At 44.4% G+C, this 20620-nt stretch overlaps 1 protein-coding gene and 1 non-coding gene across 2 annotated transcripts in view; one reads left to right on the top strand and one right to left on the bottom strand.

Moving 5' to 3' along the window:
• The window catches only part of HEG1 (heart development protein with EGF like domains 1), a 57871-nt gene that overhangs the window by 24563 nt on the left and 12688 nt on the right, over positions 1-20620 (bottom strand). Inside the window, exons 5-12 of the mRNA XM_023519948.1 lie at positions 19399-19677; positions 17443-18732; positions 14967-15083; positions 14208-14327; positions 10211-10314; positions 7293-7351; positions 6883-7043; positions 2756-2890 (exon numbers count right to left, since the gene is read on the bottom strand). Of these exons, the coding sequence (XP_023375716.1) occupies positions 2756-2890; positions 6883-7043; positions 7293-7351; positions 10211-10314; positions 14208-14327; positions 14967-15083; positions 17443-18732; positions 19399-19677 (2265 nt within the window). The remainder of the gene's footprint in view (positions 1-2755; positions 2891-6882; positions 7044-7292; positions 7352-10210; positions 10315-14207; positions 14328-14966; positions 15084-17442; positions 18733-19398; positions 19678-20620) is intronic.
• On the top strand, positions 15460-15587 carry LOC111737098. The gene has a single exon (XR_002779352.1). It is a non-coding gene; the product is annotated as a small nucleolar RNA SNORA31 (small nucleolar RNA).

Genomic DNA, 20620 nt, shown 5'->3' with positions numbered 1-20620 from the left:
GTAAGGTCCATCTGTTGTCCTGACTGAGAGCTGATGGGTTGGGCTGTTTTCACTTAGCTTCGGAAGTGGCCTGACTCCCTCATGTAATGATATGTCTTCATTCCAAATGGGCTCATTCAGTCAGTCACTCTAAGAATGATGCTGCTGTGGGCCTGGCGCTGCCGTAAGACACCCCGGTGCACCTTAGGATCCAGCTCCTCACCCCCACATCCTAGAGGGACTCTGACTCAGGGAGCACTGAAGAGGAAATGAATGTGGCATCAGTTAGCATATACGCCCAAATCGGGCTCTATTGATATGAAACACAAGAAAATTCAAGCTTTCTGGCCTTAAAAAAAAAAAAGTGGTAGAAACTTAAAAACTCTTTTTGTTCCCTTGCAGGAAACTAAATCAAGACCTGCTAATCTTGCCCTATCATATTTGCTCTCATATCATCCATCTGTTCACTCAACAGGCATCCTTGAGACTCACAATGTGCTAAGTAAGCATATCCTAGACACAGATACTGCTCTCAAGGCCCTTGCCGTCTGGTAAGAAAAACCTGCAAACAGGTAGTTGGAATTCATCACGATGCCTGCATGATGGAAGGGAGCTCAGACCCCTGTGGGAAGGACACCTGCTTTGATTTTATATGACACTTTGAAGGTCTGGTAAAGATACTGTAAAGACATTTTGTGTATGACACTGAGAAGTGTGTGTATATGTGTGTGTGTGTGTGTGTGTGTGTGTGTGTGGCAGGGAACAATACAGACTTGCTAATGCACAGCTATGACTTGCGGAGACTTAGAAAACATATCCACACACCTCTATCTTCCATTTATACGGGAGACTGACCCCTGATTTTGAGGTGTCCAAAAGAGGACTCATTTTAAATCCCCTGTGCTCCAGTACCAGTGACCAGAAGATGTCACTGTCAACCCATCAGAACCCAGTCAACAGGGCTGTGGCCCAAGGAGCTCCCAAAGGCACTCATCAGAGGCCTGAAGCCACAGATGAAAATCTAACCAAAAAAAGATACCGCAGAAATGAGGTTTCAAAGGGCCTCAACAACGAGCCCAAAAGCTAACCAATGTTTCTTTATGCTGCCTATTGGGTCATTATTTGATAAATATAGGGTTGCTAGTGCCTGTGTCACTGCCTTTTGGAAAATCTTTGACAGCTCTGCTACTGCTAATGCTAGTCTGTAAGAGACACAAACAAATTGCTGTCTCGGAAATAGAGGGGAAGTGGCACGAGTGAGCGGGAAGCAAAGGTGGCGGGGCCATTCTTGAAGCCATCGGAAACTCCAGAGGCCTGGTGTACTGGTGCCAACACTTATGCCCACCTCGCCTCTCCCTCCCACCAGCCTCACCGTGTCCCAGCGCATGGATTTTAGCAGAGGTCACCTTCCCATATGAAGTGGGGCTCCCAGGCCCAGTTTCTAAGAAGAGCGAGGAACGTTTTGCATTAAACTAGATAAGATAGAATTAGAAAGCATCATCTCTTTGTATGAAAGCAACAGGCCAACATGGCGCTGAGAAACGCTGTGGAGCTTCATGTCAGGACCGCTGCCCACCATGGAGAGCGGGCCCTCCTCTTCAACACCCGCCACAGGGCTGGCCTGCAGAGCCGAGGGCGTGCACCTTCAAAGCCCTTTGTATATAAGCCTAAGTCGCAGGGTCTTATGCTCAGGATGAGAGCACTGCCCTGAAATGTATTTTTATCCTCTCCTGATGGAATGAGTCCTCTAATGGGAAGCCCTGACAGATATAAGTGGCATGTCACCTTTTCCCAGTATGCGATTTTTTACTCAGATTCCAGTATGTCTGTCACAAGCAGGTGTTGACTGAGCAGGGAAAGTGTGCCAAACACATTCTAATGTGATGCAATGCTTAAAGCTACATTATGGACTTTACACTGCTTCATTTTTCTGCTGATCACCCACCGCAGCAGTTTTTTATAAGTCAGGATGCACAGTGTTCTGCATTTGAATTAATTTTATTTTAAAGCACTACGCTCATCGATCAGCTTTTAATCTGAAACTGAATGGATTTAAGCGTCACCTAAAAGGTTAGCAGAATTAGGTTTCTGCCCTCAAACATTTCATGAAACCTTTAAAATTAGAACTCATTAATTCAACAGCAACCTGAGTCAAATATAAGAGCAAATGCTGATGGACTACAAAGTACTACCATATACGATGCCTTCTTTAATTCTTAGAGCATCCAATGAAGTATCACCATACTCATGTCACAGAAGAGGAAACTGAGGTTCATCAGCAAAGTGAAGTGACTTGCCCAAGATTATACACGACCGGTGAGGCAGATTCGGGCTCTGACCCAGGTCCCCTGAGCCTCATCAGAACTCTGTCTACTGAGCCACAGCTGCTGCTAAAAGGTAGGGCCTGACTCCATGCTTGTGTTACCATTTTAAAAGGTTAGGAGACAATGGAATAAAGCTTTGGGAAATAAAACAATAATTTTTCTAACTTCCTTAAGGTGAAAAAAAGAAGAAGAAGAAAAGGCGTTGCCACCACAGGCATTCCATTCTCTTTGTTTCCCTTTGAATCCAGTGGTCAGGCCAGTGTGCACAGGTCAGAGATAATGCTATTATCTCAAGGAGATAATGTATTCAATCCTTCTGTGAGCACAATAACAAGAACTGGTTGCCCCCAGTTTAGAATAGTCATACCTAGAACAGAAAAAGCCCTGGGCAGAGAAAAGCATCAGTCCCGTCCCAGGACAGCCCATATATCACCCCCATAAACCTGCAGTACCTCGGCAGGAGTGATCCATCTTGTTGAACTGAAAGTAGCCTGACTTGCACTGGCACAGAGCAACACCGTCCAGATCAGTGCAGATGGAGGTCTCTTTGTCACATTCTGGAGTCTTCCGCTTACATAAGCTGCCCGCTGGAATGGAAAAACAAGACAGTGAAGCAAAACAAAACCTCCTCCACTTCAAACCTTAAGATGCATGATCTTTCTATTTCAGGAGGCTCTGGGAACAGCTTTTCAAAAAGTCTGCATGGTGCACGCTCCTTTCAAAAGTCCATTCTGCCTTCTGTCACTCCTCCCCTGTGTCAGGCCTGTTTACTAAAAGTTCACACGGCATGCCGTGGGACAAAGAAACCACACCAGACAGAACAGGGTGCTATCCCTAACTTCAGCATCCACTGCAAATATGGCCCTTGAAGGTATGGTGTCTTCTGTAGCTTCTCCTGTAAGGACAGCAGGGGGAAGATCAACACAAACCCAGAAACCTTGACCAAGCTCTGCTGAGAAAACAGAGGGACTCAGACCTGCCTCGAGCTGAAGTGCGCCTCCACTCTGTGTCTGTGTGCCCTACAGGGACAAAGCATGCTCATGTGGAGGGCAGCCTGTGACCTGATGTAACACAGATGATTCAGAGGAGAGAGGCAGAAAATAATCTGCTTCCTGGAGGCTGTAATTTAATCATTACCTGTCGGCCTCCCCATTACATTGATGGGGTCTTAGGGCTTATTCATCTCTGGGTCTTCAGCACCTTGCACAGAGACCGGTCTGCACACAGTGCTCAACACATGCGTGCTGAAGGTGCCTTCAAACCACCCGTCACCGGGACACCTCCAAGAGAAACAGGCTTACTACCTCCCTCACTTTAGGATCCTATTTCTTACCTGGCCTTGTCCAGCCTTGGGCAGGTGGGCCATGCTCATTTCATGGATGACAATGAACCATTTCATTATTATCAAAAAGCATTCACGTTGGGCAGGTGGCCCTCATTGAAGCTGTACATAGCAGACCCTCTCTGAAATTTATATGCAGACCCTGTCTGAGGTTGTATACAGTAGACACAGTGAGGGTACATTTTTCCACCTAACATAAGCCTGACCCCCCCCCCAAAAAAAAACACACATGTAATTGGAGTACACAGGCAATAGAATAAAACTATGAAACCAAATGGAGAGTGCACGGTGACTTATTTAGACCCATGTACAGGGCAAGACAAGCCTGATATATGCTGTTGTTGGCAGACAAGATCAAATACAGACTGGGGAGAGGGCTGAGGAAGGGCGACGTGTATATTGTGCAGTGAGACATGGCCTCCCCTCTCCCTCCTTAAGGAAGACACCAACCTATTCAGAAGCCAAGAGCTCTTAACACAGCAAAACTGTCCCTGCCCAGGCAGGTTCTGGTGACACAAGGTGACACCCACACAGGGGCCCCAGTATCCACCTCCTTTTCTGAGAGTCCTGAGAGCTTGGGACCTGGTGGATGGCCTGGTCACAGGGAGGTAAGTTTAGGACACAATGTTAGTTCTCAACGCCGAATTTCCTGCCTTTATCAGTGGAAGCTGACATGCTAAATCAGAACCCTGTTTATGTGTGTGATAGAATTTCCTTTGTTTATTGTGAAAAGTCTGTATTTAAGGGAAAAAAATAAAAAATGGAAACTATCACCAGGCAAACACTGTGAAGCTGGCACCAGAGTGATGCTAAGGCTCCACAATCCCTCACCTAAAGTTTCAGAAGGCTCTGCCAGTTCTCCAGCCTTAATCTGTAGAAACACCTCCAGGGCAGAAGCCTGCCCAGGCTGGCACTAGTCCTCTCCGGCTGCCAGCCTGAGTTGCCTGGCCTGATGAGATGTTTTCTGGAAGCCAATGTCACGTTTTCCTTTCAGCCTGCCCATTAATCCAGCTTGCTGGCGACTGCCACTCACCCTTCCCTGCACAGAAGCGGATTCGTGGGAAAACAGGGAAAGCTGGTTCTGCCTCTGCAATGGAGGAGCTGCTGTCCTCAAAATTCTTAAAGAATATTTTATCATAAAGGCATCAAACGGAACCACGTAAAATCCCATTTTCATTCTATGCCTAGCGATGTGATTTTTCTACACCCACAATTCCCATGGTCCTTCCTGGGCATAACATCCGCCAGACAGACAATGAGAACTTTAGTAAATCTAAGGCTGAGACGCTGCCTGGGGGATTTCCAAGGACTCTAAACCTCTGGAGACAGGAGAGCTGCAGTTCTTTGAAAGGCGAGGAAGTGGATACTTTGTGAATTGAAGGGTGAAAACTGGCCTTCATTATAGCTGTGTCCTGGCGCTGCCCATATGTTGGAAGCACTCAGATGCCAGAGCCTGACAGCTTCTGCCCGTCATGCCCACCCCTCTAGCACTCAGAAAGGTGAGTGGGAGGCCAAGCTGGATGTGTTGGCAGAACCTGCAGAAGACCTGGGAGGAAAAGCAGAGAAATGAGCCTGTTTCCAGCCAAAATGCCTGGCTGTCTTTGTTTTCACGGGCTCTGAAAGGAGAGGGGGAATTATGGGGACCAGCACATGAAGGGACAAGGGAGTATATATAGGAAATCTCTGTACCTTCCTCTCAATTTTGCTGTGAACCTAATATTGCTAGAAAGAAAAAAGAAAGAAAGAAAGAGAGAGAGAGAGAGAGAGAAGAGAGAGAGAGAGAAAGAGAGAAAAGAAAGAAAGAAAGAAAGAAAGAAAGAAAGAAAGAAAGAAAGAAAGAAAGAAAGAAAGAAAGAAAGAAAGAAAGAAAGAAAGAAAGAAAGAAAAAAGAATGGAACCTCAGCAAGGAAGCAAGGAGGACAGGAGCTTTCCTGTGAGCACCACCCAAGCAGTGAGAAGGAGTCAGAGAGTGGGCAGGGCTGCTCTGAACAGAATCTCACAAATGTAAATATCTGGTCACTTGATTTGTGAGGCATGAAATGCATTTACTGAAGACAAAAAAAGTAACCTCGTACAATGCTGAACACATAGGATGTACTCCGTAAGTGTTTAGTGAATTGAAAGGTCTCCCTAATTCTCCAATGATGCTGAATAATAGCAACTTTAATTCCAGAAAGTTTAGCTCTTTTTTCCCTCCTCAGATGAATAACTAGTCTTAAAATGGGCCAAAGATGCGGTTTTTATCCCAGAGTGAAAGGCTAACTTCTGGCTCGCAGGCACTCTAGTGCACGACCCAGGAGGCGAGCCCTCGGGACCAGCACTCACAAAGCCCTACCCCCATGGAAAAGTCCTGGATCTACCAGAAGATAGAGCACCAAACCTGCTACCTACAACTTAGGTTCGGCGTCTGGGCACCACAGGCCCACAGATTCCACATCCCAATTGTAGTAACATGTGCTAAGCAGAGCCCACTTTGAATCGTTCATGGGACAGCACCAGAGACAAGCCTTCTTGGTGAGGAAGCCCCCGAGCCCAGCAGAGTTTTCTCATCCCAGAGGCAAAACCTCCCCTCTATCCAAATTTGCCTTTAGAACTTGTCTCTCATCCCTCTCTTCATCTGCTTCACACTAGATGCTTTAGACAAAAAATAGATTAAGCAAGAACAAGAATGGGGAAATTATCACGAACGGCACCATGAGCAGCCTGACCTATCTTGTTCTGGTCTTGTTTCTGTGCGTTAATGACTTGCAAACAAACAAATAAAAAGACAGGTAATACTGCACATGCTTTTTTTACTTAATGGTATATCATGATGAAAGTCTGGGGTACTGACAAGCTTGTATGTTCTGTGTATGAATGGCTGTCTCTCCAGAGAGAATAGGAACCTCTCAAGGGAAGAAGAGTGATTTCTGCTTCATTACATCAGCTTCTGCATCGCTTCCCTCACCAACAATGTAGAGAAGAAACAGAAGGGGCAGCATGCCAAGGACCAGGTGACTTTAAGACACCATGTGTGTGTGTGTGTGTGTGTGTGTGTGTGTGTGTGTGTATGTGTGTGTGTGTGTATGCATGCACAAAGGTGCACGCACATGAAGGCCTTTGCTTAACACATATTTCAAAGACAGGCTGGCTCTGGATTGAGCTTGCTTAGGCCTGAGCCCTGAATGCCTGACAGTTCCATTCAAGGTCTGTGCCTAACTGTATAGGTGGGGTCCTCCCAGAGGGTCATTCTCTTACCTCTAAAGATCCGCCTCTGAGATCCCAAGAGCTGGCAGACCTCAGCAGAGGACCTGCAGGAGTTGACACATTTCTGCATCCCGTCGGCCAGGTCAAACAGCGTCACATTGGAGGCCAGGGAAAAGGTGGTCTGCAGTGACATGATCACTGCGCTGGTCTCTCTGTAGGCAAAGTGTGTAGGTTTTCAATTGTTTTAAAATGACCTGTGGGCCCCAAGGCTTTTAGAAAATAAGTGTCATTTCTACTGCCCAGTGAGGGAATGGGAGCACATGAGTGTCCAGTGACTTTGGCCTTGGGTCACCTTATGGCTTGGTCAAAACAGGGCCCAGTTTTATTGCTGCCACCCATGCAAGAACATCCCCCCTCTTTCTATAGACTGGTTCACAAGCAAATACAATTCTATTACTTACCTAGAAGCACGAACTGTGGATCGGGTATAACCAGGTAATGTTGAAAAACACACATTTAACTGAAAGGAAGAACAGGTTTGTCGTTAACTATGGGTTAGACAAAAGCCTTGGACCTGGAACCAATTTCCTATTTTCAGAATCAAACAGGCATTTTCCAGCCATCAAGTTATCAGCAGGGGATTTTACAGACCAGTGGTGTCCTTTTTTTTTTGTTCCCTTCTTAAAAACGCCTTTCTGTGCTCATTCTGTTGTTCCATGAGTACAAAGGGAAAGAGGCAGATAGTAAATCAGTGGGGAAATCTTGGCAGGAAAAGATGTTCAAAATAGCACCCTTGGATGCAAAACATCTTCAAAGGAGCAGATCTTTTCTAAGACCCAGGGTTTCAAAAACGCAGAGGCAACTGTTTATTTGGACTTCGCATAGTGAACTGGCCTCAAGAAAAGGCTGGTTCCTTTCAGCCACCCCAGGTCTGGCAGGCCTTACATAGACCCTTCCTAATCTACAATCAGTTGACCTAACTCAAAGACAGGTCCTCTTCAAAAAGGCGCTCCATGGGAAATTACATTATGTGGGTCAAGAATCCTTTTGGTGCAAGCAAATTAAAAGTGACTCTCCCTGCGTTCACCTTGTGCCCTGAGAGAGAGCAGGAAATCCCTCTATGGCATAAAGTATCATCCCTGCTTCCCCGCTCCCCCCACATGGGGGCTGGGGATTCCTTTTATGCAGCAGAAGGTCTCAATATCTGACCAATGCAGACCCACCTGTCTTCAAAGCCTATGTATCAGATACATCTCACTCTTCAGAAGATTAATTACAATATGGGGTATTATCAAACCCTTTATGGCTTTGGATGGCATTGCTTTATATTCTAATAGGCAATGATGTATTAGTAGTACTATTACTTCAACTTGTTTTTCCCAGGTAAAAACAGAAATGGCACATTTCAGAACAGAACGGCATTTTGGGAAAGGCTTTCTCCAGTCACTACCTAAATCTTTATTATTTCCGGGGGTGGGTGGGTGGGTGGGTGACGATGTCACGTCACTAATAAATTATACATTGATACTGTGTAAACATGAACAAGTCAGATGAGTCACTGAGCACTGTGTAGCGCACCTCTGCATGGGGTTCTAAGCCCCAGTGTTATCTTAGAAGGAAATACCAACCTACAACACAATCAAGAGGCAGCCGTGGTGGAGTGACAAGAATACCAGGTATAGGGTTAGTAGATGTAAAAGTAGATGTAAAACCCTCTGGACAGTAAAGAATTTAACCTTGCCCAAAGAGAAGTCTGCTCCTGGGAGGTGATCTCTAAGCCTTTGGAATGTCCTGCTTTTGTTTACCTGGAGGCCTGAGCCACATAGTCTTCCCACATGATTTATGGTGAGGGCTTTCAGTTACATGGTATCCGCTGGACCTCCAGAGGGGCTGGAGACTGAGGTCAGCCGTATGGGCAGTTGGGCTAATATTTATGTATTAGCTTAGACACCAAGACTCAGGTGAGCTTCCCTGGTCAGCAATACTCCATGAATAATACACACACCGTTGCTGTCCCTGACTTCATGGAGACAGGACAACTGGAAGCACCAAGTCTGGAACCCTCCTGGACTCTGCCCCATGCATCTCTTCCCTTGGCTGATTGTAAACTCGATCTTTTCACTGTATTAAACCATAACCGTGAGATAACAGCTTTTGGCGAGACCTGTGAGTCCTAGTGAATTATCAAATCTGAAGGTGGTGTTGGGGATCCTCAAACTTGCAATTGGTGTCAGAAGTAAGGGTTGTCCCCTAACTTTGCACCTGCTCTGTGTGAGCTCGGGCAATGTCATTAACTCCCAGTGCCTCCCAGTTTTCCATCTGTAAAAGTGTTAGCAATACCTGTTACAGGAGTGAGGTATCTGGCAAAGTAGCTGTCACAGAGTACATGCTCGGTGAATAAAGAAACTGGAATCTAAATTTTACACAAATAATATCCACAGTCTTAGAATATCCTATGGGTTTTGGCTAATATAGTAACTCTTACCGATAAAGAACAAGTAAAATTGAAATCAGAAATCAATTAATCTCTAAAACTTATTTTAATGGCAAACTTTAATTTTCTAAACACTAAATCTTAGACTCAGGTAGCAGTTGAGAGGCAAAATTTACTATCTGAGCTTCATTTTCATCTCTTGTTCCTCCCTCTCCATTTTTATTTCTTTTTCTTTTTCCTGACAAAAAGTAAAGAGGGAAAGAAGAATTGAGGGCCCCTAGATAATCCATGCAATGAATTCTCAACCCTGGATAATCAGGATTATCTGTTCTGCCTTTGGCATTTTTCCCTTGAGGAAAAAGAGCATCATTCTCTCCATGCTCTGAAATACAGGGAGAAAGTCACACAGCATGTCAACAGCAGATGGGATAGTTGGATTTTCTAGGTTTTTCCTCTTCATCAACAGCTCTAATTGCTACATGTCATCTGAATGATTGTGATAACAAGTCTGCACATGGAAAAGAAATACCAAGGCACTGACAAAGGCCGCACATGAGCACACATTCGAAGAAATGCTTCTGGGCACCACCAGTGCTCAACACCGCCCCTGTATTTCCGAGAGGCCTTTTATTTTATCGTGAAGTTTATCTTCCAAATATAACAGAAATGAACATCCTAGGAGATACAGCTGATCCTCAGGAGGTCTCCGATTCTGAATAAAATCTGTTCTAGAAAACAAAGGACTAGGAGAAAAACAAAGGACATTCAACGTCATGTGTGCCCACCTTCCAAGTTCTACACCCTCGGCCCCCTGAGGAATCTGACATTCTAAGGACAATCAAGGGGCTCCAGAGAAAGGTGCCAACCACCTGCAGTGGGACCCCACTCCAGGGGGCTGCCAGACTCCATGATAATAAGAAGGAATATGCCTTTTAAGAAACTTACTGTTTTGGTGATCTCATTTTCAACTTCATGTAGGTCTGAATGTTTTTCCATAGTGGTATTAAGAAATGTTTTCTTTAATTTAAACTCTGTCACGAAGGTTCTAACTGAAAATGAAAACATAACCTGGTAAGCCACACCCAACAGGCCGACCTATGTAAGTAAGGCTCTGTGTTTATAAATTTCTGGGGCATCCAGCTTTACTGCACCTCAAAGAACCATCTCTGTGCATTTCTTTCTCCTTGAGGGTGGAGATCACCTCTCCCTCTCTGGGCTCCTCTCTCAGAAAGTGAGCATCTACTGAGCTGAGATGAAGGCTCAGACAAAGTAAACCTTGGATGAGGACTCTAAGGGGCCTTTTGTGTATGTATGAGGGCTGCTGAGAGAAGCTTTCTTGACGTCTCTTTAATGGCCTCCCACATAATAGATGATCGATGAAGCTGTGATGAAAAAGAAAGGTGAGCTGGCCTAAATAACATAATCCTAGGAGGAGAAGAGGAAAATGTGGGGCTAGACACAAAATATGCCCATCAGGACCTAGAAAGCTTTAGAGAGAAGAAAGCTCTTAGTCTCTCTAGGTCTTTAACCAAGTTGATAAGTCCTCAGCTTCAAGGGCATGCTTTGGTTTCCTATTCTCACCAGACTCATGCCCACCAACCCCATTCCACTTATTCAGAGGAAATGCCTATTTATCACTGATAAAAGAGGCTTCCAGAAGTCAGTAACTTCCCAAGGTTACCCAGCTCCCAAAGGCCAAAATTAACATTTAACATTATGTGCACCCATCTTCCAAGTCCTTCTACATCTTCGGCCCCCTGAGGAATCTGATATTCTAAGTACAACCAAGGGGCTATGGAGAAAGGTGTCAAACATCTGTAGTGGGACCCCACTCCAGAGGCTTGCCAGACTCCATGATTATAAGCCATGTGATGAAATGACCCGTATTCACGATAATGTTGGATTCAGACATGAAAGAAAGCAGCCCCATTTTCAAGGCCCATTTCACTCATAAAATAAAATTCTACTTAACATCAATTTGTGCTGATTGGGCCTGAGGGGAATGGAACTTACAAATGGGAAGGCAACCAAAAATTAGTATAGCTTGCTTTATATCTGGCTCTTATCTTCCTTTATATTAAATCCTTATCTTTTCCTCTGGACAGGAAAAAAAAATAACCCCAAACACAAAAACTCCTGAAGCTGCTCTTTCACAGAAAGCTTGCTTGCCAAATTAAGAAAAAGGCCTACAAATGAGCCAGGGAAAACGTTTAACATCTTATACTTACTGTCTAAAGCCCTTAATCCTTATTTAACATCTTTTTGCTTGTTCTACAGTTCAGTGAAGCCAGCTGCTTAGGATTCTCTCTGAGCAGCAGGGAGCTCTTTGAAAACATTCTTGGCCAAATGAAAGCATTTCAGCATGCTCTAATTTGCATGTTCCTCTGATGTTTATGAACAATGAAGCTAAATGACTTGAAAAGGGAAAGATGATTTTTAACACAATAGACCAGCTCCTCCTGATAAGGGTGCCTGTGGGACACTCCACCCACAGGCTTCCAGAACCGTCACCCCACTCCATCTTCACATCTCACAGGTCCAGGTTTATACCCGGACTCCATATATAGAAATATACATACTGTAAAAGCTAAGTACACAGATCTCTTCTGAATCATGACAGTAAATGTGGCCTCTGCTTTCAGTGTGAATATGAAGGTGGCATTGCACAGTGTCCTCCCAGCCCCTGAACTCTCCCCAGGCACATATACATCTTCATGTCTGCAGTTACATCATCTGGCTTTAAGGGAACTTTTTACTTCAGACTTAACTGTTGATTTACATAGGTTAAGGAAATGATATTTTTAAAAGATCCATAATTATTACTTTATATTCAGATTAGTTTATTGTTTTCATTGCTTTCAATTCTGTTCCAAGTGGTCCAAGAGATTAAAGACTGATGTTAAATGATACTTCCCATCTGGAGAATTCTACTATTTTCTTCTTTTTAAATTTTTATAAGAGTTTGTTTGAGCCAAACTGACAACATATGCCGCAAAGCAAGATCTCAAATGCTCCTGAATCCTACCATTTTCAAAGCTTCCTCAAATGCATTGTTTTACTTGATCTTCACAATTACCCTAAGTGGGAAGCGGAGCAGGTGGTAATCTGATTTTATTGTTGAGGAGGTTGAGGCCCAGGAGCCATGTGCTTTGGGTGGTGGCCCTGAAGCCAGAAGCCTGGCATTTGAGTTCCTGGGCAAGTAGATGTCCCACACTCCTTCAAAACAAAATCACGTCCATCTTATCCATTTTTAGACTGAAAACTCCTGCCTTATTTCTTACAGGACGTAGCTAAAAGGAATAGGTTACCCAAAAGCAAATAAACTATTACAATAAGAAGACTTCTTAATTTTGACTAATGTCTATACTCCTAGATTTTTCTTTCTTCAAATAGTGCTTTGACTTGATCCTTGCATTTTAAACAATTTTCAAAATTCTACCATTAGTTTAGTAAGGTACCAACTGTTAAAATAAATTTCTAGGCCCAAGATGGAGCTACTCCTGTCCAAGGTGCCATGTCATCAAACCAAACTTTCATGTTCCTGTAAATGCTCTGCTCTACCCCAAATGCAATACACCCCATCAGCCAACCCCCCAAAGGCCAAGCCAACTCTAGGGCTCTGTACTTATTTCCTTATTCGTTCCTCGATTTTTCTAAATAAGGTCAGATTTTTCTAAACAAGCAATCCCAGCCAATCACACCCTATTTTCATGATTCCTCTTCTAACCTTCTATAAAATTTGTTCTTGCCCACAGTCCCTCGGGAAAAGTGCTCCACTGCTTGCGAGGCCCTGTACTCCATGAATTTGCGTTCACTTGAATAAAGGACGTCAAAACTCTTACTAATTATTTTAGTTTGGTCATTTGACACAACGTGCTAAAAGTCTGATGATTCCCCTTAGTCTATGGGCAACAGGAGTTCATGCAAATAACGCTTTCAAAAGACAAAGACATTTGTTCTCTCAAAACAGTATCTACTGAGCACTTTTTGAGTGTTAAGTATTACATTGGGTAATAAAAGATGATTCAAAGATGACTCATTTTACCTGCCAGTTTCTTTATCCAGCTTAGATAATAACTCTATGTTCTTTACTTCTAATTTCTTCAAATTCTGTACTGAACTAGGCACTCTAACACAGGGTCATGCCCTGTCTGTATGCAGGAGAGCCCTTACAATGAACACATTACTGTGTGATAGAAGGAACTGTGGGCTGGAAACTTGGCCTCTCATCAAGCAGTTGTATAAGCTTGGCCACTTAGTACCTTGTCAGGGCCTTAGTTTTCATGTGGGTTGTTTGCTTCTCAACCTGTAAAATGGTGATTATATCTAAAATCAACCAGCTTTATAAATCTATCAAATTAGGGAACAAAATGACAAATTGTACAGTACAATTATGGCAACAGCTTTTTAAAAATATATCTGCTTGTGGACAAGAACATGAAGATTGTTTTTAAAAATGAAAAGAATGTGTGATCTGGTGGGATAATCAGGGCTTTATTCTTTTTTTCTCTCTCTAAAATGTTTTTTTTTAAACTAAGTGATTAGAATATCCTTTGATATATATTTTTTTCCTAACTACAGGGTGGAATAGTTAAGCAAATGGTGATGTGCACAAATGACAGCTTATTTATGCGTCATTAAGAAGTTTGTATAATACTTTTAATAACATGGGAAAATGTTAAGATGAAAAGTTTGTACAAACACCACATGATTTAAACTATATAAAACTATAATGGACACTAAAAAAGTTTCAAATAAGGTGCTATATATTACTCCAAGAGGTGGAGTAATAGGCAGCATCTTCCACTTCTTTCTGTATTTCTTACGTTTATTTATACCTTGGACAAATATTGATTTTGATTAGAGAGTAAAACAATATACGTTACTTTGCAAAATATACTGTGGTGCAGAAAAAAATTCCAAGATAGGATAAATCTCTTACCCAAATTGCATATTCCTTTTTCCAACTGGTACCCAACTGGGCATCTGCAGGTAAAAGATCCCTGAGTATTGTTGCACATGGCCAGGGGTGGGCAGGGGTTTGAGAGGCATTCATTCACATCTGCAGAGGAAAGAAAACAAGGACATACTGAACCTGTATCAAACAGCAAAATCATAACTCAGTACAGTGGGCATTTACTAAAGGCCAAATGGTGCTAGCTGTGGTGAGGCTCCGGAGAGGAGTAGGATATTACCCTTGTTCTGAAGAAGCTACGAGTCTACTAAGGGTGGAGGCAGCCATGTACACAACTAAGTATGAATACAAGGCAGGATCTGGGAGCACAGATAAAGTAGCAGTTTTTGATGGAAGGGAGAATTAAGGACTGTTTCAGATAACATCTGGACAAAGACTAGAAAAACGTTAATAAGCAGACATGGGTGTGGGGATCCTAGGCCGAGGGTGAGGGCCCCGCACTGTGAAGGCCGGGAGCGGAAAAGTGCAGGAGTCTGGGGAGCTGTGGATGGCCTGGGGTAGGGGGAGTGCAGGCAGATTCAGAACGGTATCAGCTCATGGAGTCCTGTCAATGTTACTGCCTGACATCAGTCTGCAGACAACACATAAGCATGTCAACTCTCAAGTAAGCAGGGTACTAATGAAAAAAATCTTACTCCCCTATATTTTGGCAAAAAAAAAAAAGTTGACCGCCTATCTCAATGTACTGTTGTATTGCAGCCTACTGGAGATGACTTCTCCTCTTACCCACGCTGCAGTCGTCCCCTTGCCAGGAAGGTGAGCACATGCATCGATACCCATGGCTTGTGGGGTCCTCAATACATTTCCCATCATGAAGACAGGGGTTAGTGGCACAGCTGTTCACTGAAAACACATTTCAGGAATAAAGCAGTTAATCACACAGGAAATGTAAAGGCAGCTCTAGGTAAACATTTAATTTTCCTGGCTAATATTTGATTCTTGTTTATTTCTGTTTACTTGTCCTGAAAGCCACACTACTAAAACAGAATGGGTTCCCAAGAGGTGCAGCAGAGACATGGTGGGACTGGATTCCAGCACTCACTCGCCTGTGTACAAACAGCAGCGTCAGACAATTGGATCCCTGAACGCAGAACTGGTTCAAATTCAAATGTTGCTCATAGGTCACTCCGTTCAGGATGGATGATTATATTGCCTTTGTGATACATAGAAAATTCTACTTGAATTGAAGCCCATTTAAAACACATGTTAAGGGGGACCACATCAACCACGGATAGACCTTGAACAAATTGCTATTGTTCGTTTGGATTGTATTAGAATGAGAAAGGAAAAAAAATCTCTGTGCTTTCTGTCTTTGTGGCGGCCCAGATTGAATACTGAAATACATCTGCAGCCTAGAAATGTTAAGTGCTTTCATACTGGAAAAAGTGTTAATAAAATCTTCCTTGCCTTTATAGAAAAATAAATAAATAAAAATAAATAAATACAACACACGTTAAGGAGGAAAGAACCCTGATCAACCCTTCTCTTATTGCAAGATTTCCCTTTATCTGAAATCTCAGAAGTGGAACAATGTGTGGACTGCCACACACTGTGCAATCATTTATAAAAATGACCGGAGTTGGACACTACAATGCCTTCTCTTTACATGAGGTAACAATGAGCCCTATATGATTCATCTAGGCCCTAATGATGCACAGGCTTCGATGGCACCTTGGACTCCCAGTTCTCAAGGGCAGTGACAACAACTCTGTTTCGATCTGCACATCCAGAATTGTCACGCTCCAGTTACATAACAACTGCCTAATAAAGGTTTCTGACACATACTTAGAAAAACTGAAACCTACAAAATAGCTGCATCATCTCCAAGGAGAAAATTGGTGGTAGGATGAGAAAAAGAAGGCAGAAGTCAAGAGTTCTAATTCCAAAAGAATAACAAATCAAAAGGGTAAGCCTAAGGATCGTGTTCCTATTCCACCGCTACATGAATATACCTGAAATCACCTGAGCACAGCACCTATGTATCCAAAAACTGTACCCATGGATACTGGCACAGAAAATACATTAACAGCAGTAACGATGTTCCTAATACGAACCTGTAGTTACCGTTGCAATGGCCATAATCAGCTTTAGGGGGAAATCGTGAATTATGTTCCAGACTGTATTGGAATGTATTTGGCCGCTGCAAATGAAGCCCTGTGAACCCTGAAGCAGTGACCCCGAACTTCCCAGAAGGATCTACCTTTCATTTCCCAGAGGTGCTGGGATCACTGGTGCATTGTGGCATTGCTGGGCTGGGCGGCGGGGAGCTTATGACCCTCTAGCCCCAGGTCACTGATGGCTGACTAGGTGGAACTCTGCCACTAATTTAGCTCCCTGATCCAGTCACTACAAAGCGTTTCTCTTCTTTGCTTTTTCCTTAAGATGTTAGTCTCCATTTCACCCCATCACCAACAGCAGTTTTCTCTTCCTAGGTCTGGACAAGTCAAATGTACATTTTTTAACGTGACATCAAAAGATAGATCATCTTACTTCTACTTTTCCTTACATGATAAAGGATCAGGTGAATGGCTTTATTTTCCTTGTACCAGGAATTTCAACGTGGATATAAAGAAAACCTCAAGCACAATGTAAAGGAGCCCTGGTTGCACAGTCATTATGAAGAAAGCTTAGTTCCTCATCTTATTGCACAAGCCCCGCTACCTGCATTTATCAACCAGCAAGAGTTCTAACACAATCTGAGGGAGACAAAGGAGGCCGGGCTTCCCCTGGATCAAGAGAAATCTCTCTGGAACCACTGTGGAACCACCTGACTGACTCAGAAGCTCGGGACTCTGATCTGGGAGCAGGCACCTACCCACTCCATGTCTCAGGCCACCTAAAGCTTCTTTACTATAGTTTCTCTACCCTCCAATCCTGGATCACTGTCCTCTCTAGCCTTGGAAGAGTTAAATAAATGCGTGCTTGAAAAGCTCTTGCAATTACAGGGCATTACAAGCTACGATTGCTCTATCTACTGATGTCACACACAGCCATGGGCATCATCTCCTTCAGGAAGAATTATGTAACTCAGGGGTGAGAAAATCAGGTCCACCATGACATTATTTTATGCTTTAAGTGCTTCAACAGGAAGCATTTGAGAGCACAAAACAAACATTGGACTATTGCAAAAACCAGCCATTGCCACACATTCACATGAAGCCCCTGCCCGAGAGCTCAGCGTGCTTGCGTGACTGCCTTCTACCTGAGGCTGGAGAGGATAATGTCGTTGGTGACTGCGTGCTGCTCCGAGCAGGGAAGGTGGTAAGTTTGGGAGTCAACACTTCAGCCGTAGAAACATCTGTGATTTGGGGAGAAGGAGATGTTCTGAGGAAATGTGAATCGGGGCTGTACTCTTCTGAAATGCCAAGCCCTGTGGTCAGTACTTTTGCTGATGTGTGTACAGTGGTCAGGGGGATCAACTGGGTAGAATCCTCTATATGCACTTGGTTCCTTTTGGTGGTGACAGCACCTTCTGTTGAGATTTGTGGCACTAGAATTTTAGGACTGGTTGGCAAGAGCTGTTTTCTAGCCATAGTCTGCACTGTTGTGGGGCCAGTCATCGGAGCTGAAGTACTTGACGGGGGGCTGAGAGTGGGCACCAGGGGGTGAGAGGTCTTGAGAGTGGCATCTCTTGAAGCTGGAGGCGTTTGGGCTAAGCTGGTGCTCGTGGCTGGAAGGGTTTGCTCAGTGGAGAACTCTGTTAAAGCAGCGGGCAAAGAGGTTCCCGAAATAGAACTCCTTGGTTCAGCTTCGATAGCCTCTGTGGGCAGAGACTCCAGGCTTGGTGGCTTTGATTCTGTAGCTATTTTCTCATGGTGTGGGCTGCTCTGGTTCTTAGGATCTGCTGTTTGACTACTGGAGAGCATTGTCACAGACGATGCCACTGTCGACGTCCGAGCTACAATAACAGGAGGGTCCCTTGCCCTAGGCAGGACCAGGGTAGAAGATGAAGGTGATAGGGTTGTCTGGGACACAGACAGTGAAGCAGGGGTAGAGACTGTCGGGGATGCTGGCAAAGGTGGTGGCGAGGAAGACAAAGGTGTGGGGACATCAGGCGTGGACTGCAGTGGATGAGCAGAGGCCCTGGTTGATAGTAAGGTTGAGGAGAACAACTGGTGGGACTGTGACACTGAGGGCAGGGGCAAAGGGGGCCCTGATGAAGAAGAAGATGAGTCACCCACGGAAGTTGCTGTACGCAGACCCAGTGACTCGGTGGAAGGCTGCGCGTATTCCCTGCCATAGGATGAGACGTTACTTCTTTCAGTCTGAACCTGAGAAGAGGAAGAATGGTCTGATTGCGAAGAGTTTGAGATCTTAACAGAAGAGGTCGAACTCTCCCTCATGTCTGCGGAGGAACTGTTGTCTGTGATGGACAGTAAAGCTCGTTCTCCCTTGGTGAAGGTAGATGAGACGTAGGTGTGGTCCATGTGGTCGCTGGAAGTCCTCTGTTCAATATCTGTGCCACTCACTTGATCGTAGCTAGTTCCAGTGACTGCAAAGGGGAAAATTACAGTTAGGTCAACTACACAAGTAAGCCATCTCCTGAACATGCACCATAAAACAGACTTTCAGTGTCCTGTCCATGCACACTGGGGGTTGAGACACTTCCTTTGGAGAGGTGGTTTTCAATGGTGAGCATTCTGGAGAGAGAGTTTGGAAGGCAGGAAGGGTCAGAGTCAGCTGAGCAGATTTACCCTCCAGTGAGGAGTGCAGAGGCAGTAATGGAAATGGCAATAAAAGAGAAGTGAGGCCCAGGTACAGAACAGGGAACAGGTCCAAATTCCTTCCACATGCCTTTTTTGATAAAAGCAAATTGGTATCTGAAAAGCTCTTAAGACCCCAAATAGAACAATTGTTATGCCTAAATGGAAAAAGGAAAACACTCCCAACTTTCCATTCTGTATAATGAGATAGTTCTTTCCCAGGAGATTGGCCTTAGCCACAAAGTGGCTGTTCTCTTTTATTTAAGCATCCTGGCAGACAACGTGGCAAAGGCCTGAGGCAAATGGGGGTAGGGGAGTTGAGGGAACCCAGAAAGTTCTCTTCATAAAGAGCTTGGAAGGTACTTCCTGGGTGGACAGAGAACTTAATCATTCTGGGACCGTGAGCACATTGACAGATGAGCTGAAGGAACGTGGAAAGAGAATTTGCTCATCACCTCCGAGAGCAGGTGAGGCTGCCAGAGACTTTGAACCCAGCTGGGCGTCACCAGTCCCATGCGGAGGGACGCTCCCCGTTTCCCTGGGCACCGGGGCGGAGTGCCTCACATCCCCAGAAGTCGAACTCGAACTCCGGTTGGTGAGGGAGCGTAATGTGCGTTCTCCGTTTCCGGTGAATGTAGCTGAAGTGTGCGGGCTGTGAGCACCGGCTCCGGATGTCCCCTTGGACCCCTCCTGCATGTCAGCACTGACTCCCGGCTCAGGACTATCTTCAGTGGCTACAAGAGGATTGAAAAGGGGATGGCTGGTCAATGCAGGGGAGAGCAATGGATTTGAATAAGCCCCACGTCCTGGACTATGCTACCAGAAATGCTTCCCTGTTCTTTCTCAGGGTCTTATCTGAAACTGACAATGCAGAAACCCAAAATGTGTGGTGTTCTTGCAGACAGACGCCTATCAGTGACTGAAAACTCAAGGGGCAGTGCCAATCAGCATATTCGTTCAGGTGACCTGGATTTATGGGAAGGTTTATTACTTCAGTGAACAGGATCAATACTGTATTTCTACCAGGTGATGCATAATAGAGTTTATGTCAGAGAAACTGGTGGTGGATGCGGAGGAGATGAATGGTGGCCAAAAGACTAACAACCCTATTGGGGCTTTAGACCTTCTGATAAGGCCCAAGAGGAAGGCTCACGTTACTGGGAAGGCTTTCACCTCCTGGCAGAACCAGTGATACATGAACTTACATAGGGCCTGTCATTCTACAGAGTGTTCATTCTTTGCCCTAACACGTTACTGAAAAATGGCATTGTGATTAGAGGTTAAAAGTGGGCTTGGTTTTTGTTCTGTTTTATTTTTAAATGTATTTATTTCCTTGGTAGGGATGGAAGAGGGACAAGTGACACATGAAAAAATATCTTTTTCTTCCTTTCTTGGGAATGAAAATGAGGTCCAATTCTTGGCCTAAATACTTCATAATCTGGCTCTACAAGAAAACAGGCTCTTTTCCTGGTTCTCATGTCATTCCCAGATCAGACTAGCTCTTGATACCCCATGGACACACCTTGATGGAAAACAGACGTAATGCTGAGTGTTAAGTAAGTTCACACCATGACAGATTTGCATTAACTGACAGACAGAAATGAGTGTGGGGACAGGGGTGCACAGTGACCTGAGCAGCACTGAGAAAGCCAGAAGCCAGAGAGAGATATGACTTGA

The sequence above is a fragment of the Pteropus vampyrus genome, unplaced genomic scaffold, assembly GCF_000151845.1.
Source record: "Pteropus vampyrus isolate Shadow unplaced genomic scaffold, Pvam_2.0 Scaffold1, whole genome shotgun sequence".
Taxonomy (NCBI): Eukaryota; Metazoa; Chordata; class Mammalia; order Chiroptera; family Pteropodidae; genus Pteropus; species Pteropus vampyrus.
The sequence above is the reverse complement of the archived record's forward strand: the minus strand, read 5'-3'. Positions and strand labels throughout refer to the sequence as shown.